The sequence below is a fragment of the Rhamphochromis sp. 'chilingali' genome, assembly GCF_963969265.1.
Source record: "Rhamphochromis sp. 'chilingali' genome assembly, chromosome: 17".
NCBI lineage: Eukaryota > Metazoa > Chordata > Actinopteri > Cichliformes > Cichlidae > Rhamphochromis > Rhamphochromis sp. 'chilingali'.
The window spans coordinates 8,466,573-8,480,050 of NC_137944.1; the positions used below are offsets into that span (position 1 = coordinate 8,466,573).

Sequence of the window (13,478 nt, forward strand, 5' to 3'; positions counted from 1 at the left end):
GTCAAACGTCTTCAGTAGCTCTGAGGGAACTTTGCTAACAAACATGTGGCGTTTGTAAGACAGGCAAGTGTTTGGTTTGATCGACGAGGATAAAATTAATACTTTCTAACACGTGCCGTGTTTCTCAGGCAGGCCAGTCTGAAGCACACAGAAGGTTCACTTGCTTCTTAATGCTCCAGTTTTCTGCTTTTCATTTTCAGCTCTTCTTCTGGGCCCTGTAAGGCATCCACGGTGAATTAGTGGAATCTGTGCTCCAATACTAGGGATGCAAACCAAAACACGATTCTTTGCCTCCATAGACAGGACGCAATCATTTGGAGTAAAACGCAACTGAAACAGTGTCAAATTTATTAACACTTTATAATACAGTCTGTGACTAAGGATGTCATCCCACTTTATTTGAAATTACAGTGTAATTATATTTATTTGAATATATCGAAAGGTAGATACGCTAGAATAAGGACATAAAAAGTCAAGTTTTTAAAGGAAACAAAAAATTATACTCTAAGTAAATGCAACTAGCGCATGATTTCTTGATAATTTAACAGAAAAACTATTTTTCCCCATCTTACACCATAAGTACACAAAGGACAACTGAATAACACAAAACCCGTCACACATATATAATGAATATTAAATAACAATGTAGGAGAATAAAGATGCAACAAAGCCAAGGTTAAGACACTCCATAATACAGCCTCTGTCCCAAAAAGTACTGAAAAATTACTTATGCACTGCTTGTATTTATTTACAGTATGGTTGTTTTAAAAACCTGACCTGTTACCTTCTTATTCTACTGTCTAAGTATTAGTAAATATACTTACATTGTCACTTCAAATACAATACACTGAAATTCCATTTAATTACATGGGGAATTAAGCTATTTTAAGCTAAATAAGCATTATTAGTTATTCAAATAATTAATTATTAAGGAAAAGATTGACATGTAATCAAAATTACTTAAAGTCAGTAGGATACGTTTAATTGCTACCTTTGCTTTGTTATTTAGGTTGATTTTCAGGTCCAGCACATTTGAAAGTGAGAGTGTACTGCACCGTCTGTCGGCCCGAAGCTCAGAGTGCACACTTTGATATCAACAACTGTGTTTAAGAGAAAATATGTTTTTACCATATGAATGCAGGAGGACCCACCCAGAGCTACAGTTCATTTTTAAATGAGTTGCACATTGAGCTGATAGGCGCTCATGCGCAGAATCTATTAATAGTCTAACAAATAAATGCATAGATAAACTCATCAGTACCGGGGGCATGAGTTTGGAACTGTTTGCATTGTATGCAGGAGAAAACATCACAGCACTAAAACAAAAAGAAGTCCATTGAAATACATCTATAAAACCTGCATTTTTACTGTCTACAACTTTATATGAATACAAACTCTTTCATGGTACAGTTTCAGTGTCAGGTGGTGGGAGAGCTTGTTATTAGCCTTTTTTTCAGACTCCGCTGGGACCTGTAGTAACCTGAAAGGTTGCAGAAATTCAACTGTTACTGGAAAACAGATTTCAAATGGACTCTATTAGCAGTGCTGTGGGTGCACTAGGTAACTCCCAGTGCATCAATGAGCATTAAAACACAGATGTGTACACTGTGGTAAGTCTCAGTGTAGCTGCTACTCAATCACAGGCTATAAATATACTGTGTATAACTCAAAGTGCAGTTTATGGATTTTGAAGAATGTAAATGTCAGAATCGAGCGTCCGCAAAAAGCGGTTATAGTAAAGGTCACTTCAGTGGGCACGATAAATGAAGCACGAATATTTAATGGCTTGGATAGACAAATGAAAACTTTAATGATGCCCAAATGAACAATAGCCGTCTTCTTTTAACATATATTTACAGCTATCATAAGTCACACACAACAGGCCTAATCTAAGAGACTCAAATCCATAATTCAGTGTACTGATACAGGCTGAGGTAAGTCCATACAGCAGTGGAAACAGTTTCAGTGTTCACTCTTGGCTAAACCCAGAATTTGGCACTGTAGTAATAACAACTAAAAAAGCACTAGCATCGTTTTGCACGTCCTTGTTGAGTCTTGCGCTACCTTTCTGTGGCTTATCCAGCAGGCTGCTTCTAACCAGCCAGTATATGAGGTGAGAAAATCAAAACCATTCTTAACTTAAACTTTTGTTCAAGGTCACCTTCTTCTCATATAGCAGCCATGTCTCCTGTGAATATGCTGAATGTGCAGGCCAGGAACAGCAGGCTTTGTGAGCAGACTGTGGTTGTGTGCAAGTAAATGGTGGATCTTGAAACCGCTGGCAATGCTCAGATATAAGTGTGCTCAGGTTTTCATATTATATTTTATCAGCCTTCTTTAATGCATCAGCCTTTGTTAAAACTGAGGCTGGTACAGAACAGGAAGTGTTGGTCCAAATATCCCCCAGTTGACCCCTATGGGCTAAAAAAGCAGGCTAACTTTGGTTCGCATGCACCCACTTAACAAACCAGCTTGATTTTTCAGACAATATGAAAACATGAGCACACTTATTCCCCCTTGACTTACAACTGACAACCAACCACACAGTATGTGTAACACAGAGCAATCCACAGTCTGACAAATCAGGGCTACACAAAATCAGATGCTGCTGCACAGCTAATAAGATGACTTCCTGTATCTGAGGCTAGCTAGCTTGCTTCCTCAGTGATCAACATTGTTAACATGTGTTGCTGCTGGTTAACAGTGTGAATTGCTGTGCTGTCTTAACCAGGAAACGAGCCGATTTACTTTGTCTCCCTGCTTTGATTGCACTAAATGGCTGCGCTCAGAAAGGATGGAGAATTTCATTTCACCTGACATTACCCCGCGCAAATTTGCAAATTGTGTGTTTTGTTTTTATTCACCCCAAGCACACAGGTTGTGTTAACTATACAAATGCAGAAACATTTACCAAAATGATATTCACATGTCAATTCATTATAATGCTACTGTATTTACATATAACAGCAACAAAACGCCCGATCTCTTGGTCAGGTCTATGACCTTGAAGTCCTCAGGCCCCGGCCTGTGGTGGAGTGTCGAGCGCTCTGATGTGGACGCTGGGCAGAGTGAACCAGGCCAAAGGAAGCTCTCGTCCAGCGCTGTCGTCCTGGAATTTGATACTAAGGTAGAAATCTCCGGTGTAAAGGAAAAGCAGGGCACCCTCACATACAGTACTTTCGTTGGGTTTAACCTGGTGACAGAAAAGAGACACAGCAGTAAGAACTGTTAGTGGTCACCTCGCTTTGATGATGAAGAGCAGACAAGTTCTCGTTCAGCTGAGAACGACTGCCAGAATTAAGCAGTTCTGCACATTCATGAAAGCGAAGAATTCAAGTATTCTTTCATGTGCTTTTAAAACTCTTTGTTCTGGCACAAGACGAATCCTGTTCAACAGCCTGCAGCTTGTTTAACATCAGAAATGAGAAGCGGTTATATACAAATACTGACTCTGGGGATCTCTTCAGAGCCAATAGAAATTTTTTACGATGAGAGTAAAAGGACCATGCCGTCTTTTGAGGCGTTAGGGTTGTTTTGCTAAGAAAAGTAGAACCTTTAGACTTTCCAGTGTGTTTTCCTCTGCGTCTACTTAGCCACTCAATTCTATTTAAAGTAACTGACAGTGACTTGTGCAATCGATCAACACAAAAGTCACGTCTGTCTCTGCCGTTCCCAGATGTGCAGCATATATGGAAAACTAAACTAAGAAGACTAAACTATGCCTCTTTCCAGAAATTATGAGCTTAAAAAATGCAATTACCTTAGTTAGGAATTACTGAGCCCATTACAATATCAGCTTAAACTCCTGTGATGTGACTGTGTTACAATTGAGTATATGTGACCTCTGCTGCAACGACCTATCACCATTAAGAATAGATTTGTATTTGCATATCTCAGGTCTTTGCTGGGAAACAACATGAATATAGAACTGTGGCTCTGACCGACCGTATCAATGTAGAAGGTGTTGGAGCCGATGAAGGTGACTCCGTCCTCCAGATCGTAGTTCTGGACTCCATTCTGATAGTCCTGATATGGCACCACGTTCAGAGCCAGGGGCCCCACTGAATTCTTGCTGCGATTGGTCAGTTTTACTTCCAGGCTCACAGCATCCCCCACTTTACAGTCGGCGATGACATCGCAGTCACACGGTTTCTTATTCACCAACACATCTTGAAACAAAACAGAACGACAGAAAGGATCAGTATGGACACACACACACACACACACACACACACACACACACACACACACACACACACACACACACACACACACACACACACACACACACACACACACACACACACACAGTGACAACCGCAAAAGAAATAAATCCACACTGAGTGAGTTCAGTTCAATTCCTCTAAAGGTTGGCCACTGAGTCCTGATGTGTTCCCTATTTGGCTAAGGTGCAGGGGGAGACACAACGATTTGTTTTGAACAATGAGCTCAGTGAACTGAGCGCCTACACGCTCCGGGCAGGCTAAGAAGAAGATCGACTTCAAACGTGGGAGTTCAGGGGCTCCCGAAAAGATCACCTGAGTAATGACTCCTCTGAGAGTAACAGCAGTGCACGCACACACACACACGCACACGTGAAAACCACTTGTCATATACTTTCTAGTGTCACACCTGCGGCTGTGATAAACACTGAGTCAGAGCGGCTCAGTCTGTGTGACAGGCAGATGAAAGAGCTGAGCTCGCTGCCGCTGGTGCAACATCGTCCTCCTCGGATCTATGACCTCAGTAGACACTTCTCCCTCTCTGGTTTAGTTCCAGCCCTTGCTCATCATGTTTTGCTTCACCCGTCTTTGACATTTGGACTCAACATACAATGTGAAACTCTTGTTATTGAAAAAAAATTGAAATTTTATAATTTTAAGTACAAAAATTTGGCAAAATAAAAAGAAAGAACGCTGTAAGTGGGCAAGATTGTCATATGTTGTAATGATTATTCTGAAAAATGCTGCGCTACTCTGCTGATATTGGACCAGGATTGGAATAAACAATCCACATAACAGTGCAATATCCTGCAAAGAAAAGAATTTTTGTAGCTAAAATGCATATCAGGTTAAAATAAATTACATAATTCTTTGTTTTTGCATTAATAAAGGTCCCAATCAGCCCAAATAACCAAGAGAAATTAAAAATGCATGCCATGAAAGACTTTGGGTCTTAAGAGCTTAAAGTGGACGTCCAAGATCTCAATGCAATCAATTAAAAATCCCATTATGATTATATTATTATTATTTAACTTTAATATAGCCCTGAGAGTAAGGCTGGATTATGAAGATAATATCATCAACTGTCTTTGTTTATTTTTTGCAATATTGTAGATTTTCCAGTTTTTACTAAATTTAGCTCGAGGCTTCTTCCACACTTTTTGTACCTTTGTAGTCTAGAATAAAAAGAAGTTTGTTTTGTTTCGAGTACTTATTGTTTTTATTCACAGCAGCAGATATTTCTTTCTTTAGAAAAGAAAGTGTTGACTTCTTTAACAGCACAGTGATCCATTCCCGCTCTAAACCCGGATCATTTTGTGGCCGCTCAAGCAACTGAGCTCGAACTGCAATGTGTTCTGCGTGCATTTAACCCCCATTACATTCACTGTCCCACCAATATTAATTTGATAGCTATGTGCATGTATAAATAATGCATTTCCCGGTAGTCAAACTACTTTGCCTTTTCCAGTACACGAACTCACTTAGCAGAAACTGCAGCTCTGTGATCCGCTCATTGTCTCTATACAGGCCTCTTCCTGCAAATACTTATTACATTGTGTCAAAACTAAGTAGGTTTAGCCATGTGGACGTGCACATGATCAAGTTTTCCTACAATGTACAGCAGAGATCTACTTGACTTGCTTGCTGTTATTCCAACACTGTAATCACCTCACGCTGTTGTGAAGAGCATTTGGAAAATTACGGACTTTTGCTCTTACTGGAAGACCTCTGGTGATGTGCGTGCACACACCCATCCATAAACACACGCACAAAACACAACTCTTTCATAGCCAGAAGCGCTCAGCCTATAGTGACACCTTTGCAAGTAGTTATATTTAGTTTGTTCAAAGTCTTGTTGCTAGGAGATGTGCAAATTATAGGTAGCCTACATTGACTCTAAAACTGGAAACAAATTCTTTCACATTAAAAGCGAACAAAAGAGGATGGTTAGTCTGTAATGAGCTGATGAACTCCCACACACGCGCAGCTCTGTCACACACACACCCACAGCCTGAACACTTGCTGCAGTTTCTCTACTCTGCCATCCTCGATTGCATATCAGCACAGAGGCAATCTTCTGACTTAGATAACCAACGCAGAAAAACAACAAGTGGGAAGAAAAAGAGGGCCACTGCTAAGGGGAAAATTCCACAAGAGTTAGAAATAGATGCAATTACCTATGATTATATAAAAAGGATTTCATCAAATTGGTAAATTAGCACATACAAGCAAAGTAAAAGCCAGCCAAGACGGGAGAGATCAAGGTCTCTGACTGGCTATGGCTCACTAGGCGCATCTGTAAACGTCTACGAGTCCCTCCAGCTTTTGAAAAGCATCTGCCGTGTTCTTCTTGTTGTTGTGCAGAACTGAGAGAACCACGGTGCGCAGTTTATCTCCAAAGCCTTCTGTTAAGTTCTGCATCGAGGTTTTATGAAGGCTGAATAAGCATGAGTTTCATCTCACAGGCTTTAAATGGGAAAAAAATAATCCAGAACAAGTTAAGGAGAACACGTTTGTAATGAAAATCTGATTAAAGTTGAGTTTTTTTGTGTATCTACTAGAGATGGACCGATCCGATATTACGTATCGGTATCGGTCCGATACTGACCTAAATTACTGGATCGGATATCGGAGAAAAATAAAAAATGTAATCCGATCCATTAAATATCACGAAAGCACCTCACAAAACTTGCAACAGGCCGTAACTCACCTCAGAACGTTAGCACGTCGGAGCAGTATGCTATCAGATCCTAGAAAAAATGTGAAATAAATATCCTCATCTGAACTTCACGTCAGACCAGGCAGGAGGACGAGGGTTGGGTAGCAGCAAAGAAAATGAGGTGGTAAATGAGCCATAGAGCAGTTTGGCCAGCTGAGGGAATTACGCAAGCGAAAGACGCCACAAAACACAGATTAGGTAAAAGTCAGCATGAAGGAGGATTAAATATCCAAATGCTGCTCCAACAAGTGCTGCAGGAGCAACAGGTGCATCACAGGGGATGTGTGTGTTTTCTAAGAACTGACTTGGGAGAGAACTCAGCTCATTTTTAATGTATTGATTTGTTGGGTTGTGACGGGTTCATTAATAAACTCCAAGGAACGAGAGAAATTGATCTGTTTATTAATTTGGTGCCTGTGCTAACTTGTTACATAATATGTGTAACGCACTCACACACACTTCTGCCCAGATGCTGCTGGAGTTGGCAGAAGTGAAGCGCTGCAGCAGGCGTCGCCACAGCAACCAGGAAGGAAACAGAGAGAGAGAGACGACACTTTCTCCTGCGAGTATGAAAGCCACCGATCAAAACACAACTCGGATTAAACAAGCCTCTCCGCCCCTCGCAGTGTCTCTGTCACCCTTGAAGTAGGAGCGCAGGTGAAGATAAGGATGACGACCGACACCGGGTGATTTGCCAGTGTTTACTAGACTATAACGTGCGTCACCGCGGGTGTCAATACAGCTCATTAAGATTCACTCTCAAATACTGTGCAGCAACAGCGAGAAGAGGATGAGTTAGAGCCAAACAAATACAGATGTCACGTTCATCACACTGCGTGTAGGAAATGCTCGTTAAACACGGAGCGTTAACGCCGCAGAAAACTGATTACATCAGCGATATGTCGACAATGAGCGTGCATGCCTTTGTGGTGCAAGAAAAGCAATGGCGTCAAGAGAAGAGGCTTACAGTAATGCTAGTAATTATTAAAGCTAACTCCATATCTGAATAATAAATAGTACACTACAAATCGCTAAAATCAAGAACAATCAACAGTGATTTCTCTGACCTGCTCACGACCAAAAGACCTCGTGTAAAGTAAAACCAGGCTTACTGGTGAGGCTTACTACACCGACAGTGATTTATCCAGCAGGATTAACATTAACAAAGAGTTGTGCTCTGGCCCAGATGACCAGGTCAGCAGAGTTTAACAGCTCATCCCGGCCAGCGGCCGCTAGCAAGGCAGGGTCATTTGATGAATGCTCCAACGGAGGCGGAGGATGTGCTTTGAAAGGTTGAGGTGTGCTGCAGTAAGTCTAAAAATAACCCACCAGCCTGTGATATTCCCCAAAGCCATCTGCCCCTTTTAGAATTATCCCCATAACAACGGCTCATTTGATATCTCTCGTCTTTCCATCAAATATTCCATCTGCTACAACGAAAAGATGATAGGAGCCCGCTTACTTCAGGTGACATAAAACACTTCCACGTTAATCATGTTGGAGCAGGAGGCCAGTACATCTACAAGTCTGCTGATTTCGGGCCGTCCTGTGGCAACATATGCAGTCTAATAAGTTTGCGAAGGCAAATTTACTCGGCTATAAATTTGCTCTCATTGCAACATGTTTCTAAAAGGTCTGAGTAATCGCTGTCCATCTGTCCCCTCTCCTCAAAACCCAACACTGTATGTAATTATTAACAGTTAACAGAAGCAGATTTAAGAAGCTTCACCCTAAACAAGCAGACTTGCTCAACTCCGCAGAAGCAGCCTGTAGCAGAAAGATTGGGGGTTATGTTGCAGTTTATGAGCTTGGTAGAAAAATATTGGCTCGTCTCCACTCGGGACACCTTACCGAGGGCTGCTTCCAGCCTGTACGCACTCATCGCTGAGCACCACGACCACAGCAGCAGCAGCATTACTCATCCAAAGCGTTCGCTTTAATTCCCGACTGGTGGCTACGTGACTTATGTTTACCAAAATAATACTTCTCTCCCTTTTCGCCCTTGATTCAATCTCTGTGTTTTCCTCTTCTTGCTGTACTCTGCTGGCTCACTGTGTGCAGAGCAGCACCCAAGGTTGCCATTGTTTTGCATCCTTATTCTTCACTTTCAGCTGCACTCAAAAGGGGGATGCACAGGTTAAGATGATCATTCAAACCTTTTGAGACATTTAACAATTCCACCTATTGCTACACGTCAGAATACGAGTGGAAATAAGAGCGTGCTCTTTAGCGCTTCATATAAGTATCACATTAGATGTGAGAGGCTCTCTTGTATAAGAGAGAATACAGAAATGCCATGAATGAATATAAAAACAAAACTAGGCCAACAATGTAACTAGACTGGCTCATGGCTCTTCAAATGTTGTTTCATTTCAGCTAAAATCTGGTTTTAAGGTGCCAAAGCCTGCAGTGTCAACACAAGGCAGATGTCACCCAAAGTCCTCACAATGTAAAGACCCCATCCAAACAGCACCATCGACTAACATGCTCCCACCAGTGATCCTAACATGTAAAAAATATATAAATAAAGTGGTAACCTTCAATATTTTCATTCTGTTTGTTTTCCATTGCTTTCTAATTTCATTTGCCTTCCTGCCTGTATTGAAACAACCGAGGCATGATATAACGCAGCCCGCCTTAAGCACATGGTTCACACTTTACCAAATACTTGGATTTTTTCCTCAACAATTTTGTTTCCACTAAACTGTGAGTGTGATAAGAGAAAATAACGCTTTAGCTCTAGTATCTTTGCTATACAGCAGCATCTCGAAATAAAACAGATCAATAGTGTGGGAGAGCAATAGTGAGATGGCTGTGTGCCATTACACTTTAGTGGCCCCATACTGGGATGACCTGCAAAAAAAGTCTTGACTTCCTGCCAGACCTAACTGTGGATAAAGCAGAATGATGAAACAACCCACAGCCCCCTTTTGTGACCTCCACAGCACATCCAGACACTGAGGAAAAACTGAAATTAGAACTGGACAGCTGTGGGATTCCTCAGAGGATTCTCTAGCAGTTTATAGAGAGAGTTAATAAACTGTAACAAGAGTGTGTGGGTATAAGTTTAGCTAACACTATTCTGAACAAGTGCACAGTGTACATATACCACCAACAGGTGAAGTAAATAACACTGTTTATTTCTTCACCGTGGCACCTGTATGAATTAGGGAGGAAGTGAAAGTTGACGTGTTATAAGCTGGAAAAATGGGCCAAGTTTAGGGATTTGAGTGAGTTTGACAAAGGACAGACTGTCCCTGCAGTGGTCAGTATCTATCAAAGGAGTCCAAGAAACGTCCAAGTGATAGAAATGTGGCAGAACACACAGAGCATCAGAGTTTGTTGTGCATGGCTGCACAGACACACACAGTCAGTGTGTCCACTGCTGAAAGCACCAACAATGGGTACGTGAACATCAGAACTGGCCCACAGAGCAATGGAAGAAAGAAAGGCGGTGGCAGTGTGATGCTTTGGGCAATGTTCTGCTGGGAAACCTCTGGTCCTGCCATCCATGTGGATGTTACTTTGACACGTACCATCTACCTAAGCATTATGTCACACCATGCACAGCCTTTCATTGAAACAGTGTTCCCTGATGGATGCGGCCTATTCAGCAGACCTAATGCTACAAAGCAACAACGGTTCAGAAATGGTTTGAGGAGCTAAACAATGACTTTGCATTGATTTGACCTCCAAATTCCCCAGAACTCAATCCAATCGAGCAGCTGTGGGATGTGCTGGTCAAATAAGGCCGATTCATGGAGACCCCACCGCATGACTTACAGGACTTAAAGGATCTGTTGCCTAACATCTTTGTGTTTGTGTGTTCAAAACAGATCACTGTCACTGTTAATAGGCTGATTGACAAGCATCCACTAAAGTATAGAAACAATATCTATTTTTCCCCAAAAAATGTAACTGTAAAATGGAAATATACACTATATTATCATTGATCCTTTACACTTGACCTTTAATAATATTCTCAGACCCACGATGGATGTTTAGAAAACTTGGTATAATTTGCTCAACATACAGAATCGGGTGTTATGCAAATACTTTAATGCAGGCGACAGCTCCGAGGCTCAGATCACAATCAGCTACAGAGATTTGCGTAAGCTCACATTTTTCTCACTGCACACGAACTGACTTCAGTTCCAGCTGATCATACACACTTCATGCAGTTTCCTCTGGAGCCACAAATGTCTTTATATGAATTCCATATATACTATAATACTCTGGAAGGCCTCAAACAGCATTTGTAATTTTGAGGGGGAAAATAAAATAAAAGTCCACAATTGGTTTGAGAGAAATTCAGCTTTCTCATGTTGATGCCAGCCCCTTGATAGACTGTGGAAAATATTTTTAAATGTGTAGGTTTTTATGTCAATTTATGTACCCATGTAGCAGCATTTAGATGGGATCCAAACAACTTATAATTCTCTTAAATGCCTGGTTGAAATGATGCAGCCCATTAAGCTCTGCAGGGGTGGACTCTTTTTTAACTGCTGGTTTTTTCCCAGTGCAGATGCTTGTATATAATTTTTCCAGTTGTGGTTTTATCATATGCTGAGAATTGGTTATGAAAATGCTTGTGTAGTCTGGAGCTTTAAGAGATAAACGCACTCTGTCCAAATCCCAATACAGCCTATAAGTTGAGGATAAAGTAAACTGCTTATTTGTACATTTTTTGTCAACTACCCATTCAGCAACCTCATTGTCAAAGACTCCGAATCACATCATCCTTCATATTTATAGTAGACATACCAGGCTGGGGGCAATTATTAGCTACCCCAACAGCAATACTGGTCTAACGTGTGTAGAAAGGAAGCAGCACTCCTACTACAACGTCATCTTTTCAGCACCTAAGAGAGAAGATCTTGGCAAAAAAATAACTTTGTTTACACTATGAAGAATTATTAGTCAAATACATATGTTACCATTTTTTTTCCACAGGAAATTAAGGTTCAACTTTATGATAAATGATTTTTCCTGCTCTGAGTTATATAGAAATAAACCACGCCTGTGCTTCTGGAGTAATTAAAACATGCAGTGTGCTAAAGAGAACACTATCATGAATGATAGTTTATTCTTAAACTGAGGAAAAACTGTGACTGATATGTATCCATCCATCTTTGTCTGTGTATCCAATTCAGGGTCATGGAGCTGCTAGAGCCTATTCCAGCAGCCATAGGACGAGAGGCAGGTACACCCTGGGCAGAATCACCACTTTAAAACCACCCAACCCCACTCACATCTCAGGACTGTGAGGGAAGCCAGAAAACCCAGAGACAACCTACACAGACATTGGAAGAATATGCAATCTCCCCACAGATTCAAAACAAGGACCAACTGAGAGAGACAATATGGAGAAAACCTAAATCCACAAAAGTTTTCCAAGAAGCCTGGAACAACCCTATATGCCAGGTACACTGAAAAAACCCCAACTCAACATCACTGTGACACTAGAACAAGTGTCAGAAAGCACTGGAGTCATTAAAAGTCATCCCCAAAGGACTATGATTGCTAAAGTTAGCAGTAACCTATTAAATAGTTGTAACAACATTTTTAGTATGAACCACAGCCACTGCACCTGAGCAACAAAGGAGAACACCCTGTAGGCCTACACTGAAACTATCTGGCTGTACACATTTTTATCTAGCCTTCTGCAGCTTTAACTTTGAGGACTTATTGTGCTACAGCGTGATATTACTTTTTGAACTCTTATTCCTCCCCTCTGAATATCTTCCCAGGAAGCATCAGTACACACTAGCAGGATATGAGCTTTGGGCTTTGGCTTTCTTTCCTGTCTTCTTTCCCTCTCACATATCCACCTGTAACCAAACAGCAATAAAACTGCCATGATCCAATTTTTCAATTTTCCATAAAATAATTTAGTGTGGCACTTGGCTTCAATTAGGCAAAAAAAACACTTGATTGCAGACTACATTTGGGACTGATATCAGAAAACTCTGAATTAATTAAGGCCAATCATGTTAACAGCTCAGAGATGCACTCGCCTGATTGAGACAACACTTATGTGACTGCAATACATGCAAAACGACACCGGTCATGATATATTATCTCGAGGCGTCTTCGACCATTCTGCGTTACTCAAACTATTAGAAATGTAAATGTAAATTCATATTCCATGTGTCCAATGTGGTTTGGAGCACAATCAGGAGCACGCCTGAAGCTACTGGTCCATGTCTGAGGTGAGCTGGACAGAAGATAAGTGTTGAACAGATCCTTGCACTTAGAGTTTAAAGGCAAATCTCTGTTAATCACATATAGACAAGAAGTAATTGGGGCCATCTTCCCCCAGCAGACATCGATAGCTTGAGTGTGAAACAGGAAAAAGCAGCTGCTGCAATAAATCTGAAAATCCAAAACACTGATTTTAACACAACCAGAACGGCTTTTCTCTCTATCAGTGACCATACAGCACGACGGATTATACACTTACCAGATGACTTTCAATCATCAACTATTATTCATAAAAAAAAGTCTTAATGTTTCCTGTTCTCAAGCGATTTCCA

General features: G+C 41.1%; 1 protein-coding gene across 3 annotated transcripts in view; it reads right to left on the minus strand.

Annotated features, from left to right (window-relative positions):
- Positions 1-399: 399 nt before the first annotated feature.
- trappc9 (trafficking protein particle complex subunit 9) overlaps positions 400-13,478 on the minus strand; it is a 242,605-nt gene continuing 229,526 nt past the window's right edge. For 2 of the 3 annotated variants that reach the window (XM_080863780.1, XM_080863781.1), the window contains exons 23-24: positions 3,946-4,169; positions 400-3,193 (exon numbers count right to left, since the gene is read on the minus strand). In XM_080863780.1, the coding sequence (XP_080719906.1) occupies positions 3,014-3,193; positions 3,946-4,169 (404 nt within the window). In that variant the 3' untranslated portion in view covers positions 400-3,013. The remainder of the gene's footprint in view (positions 3,194-3,945; positions 4,170-13,478) is intronic. The other variant, XM_080863782.1, reaches the window with a different exon arrangement.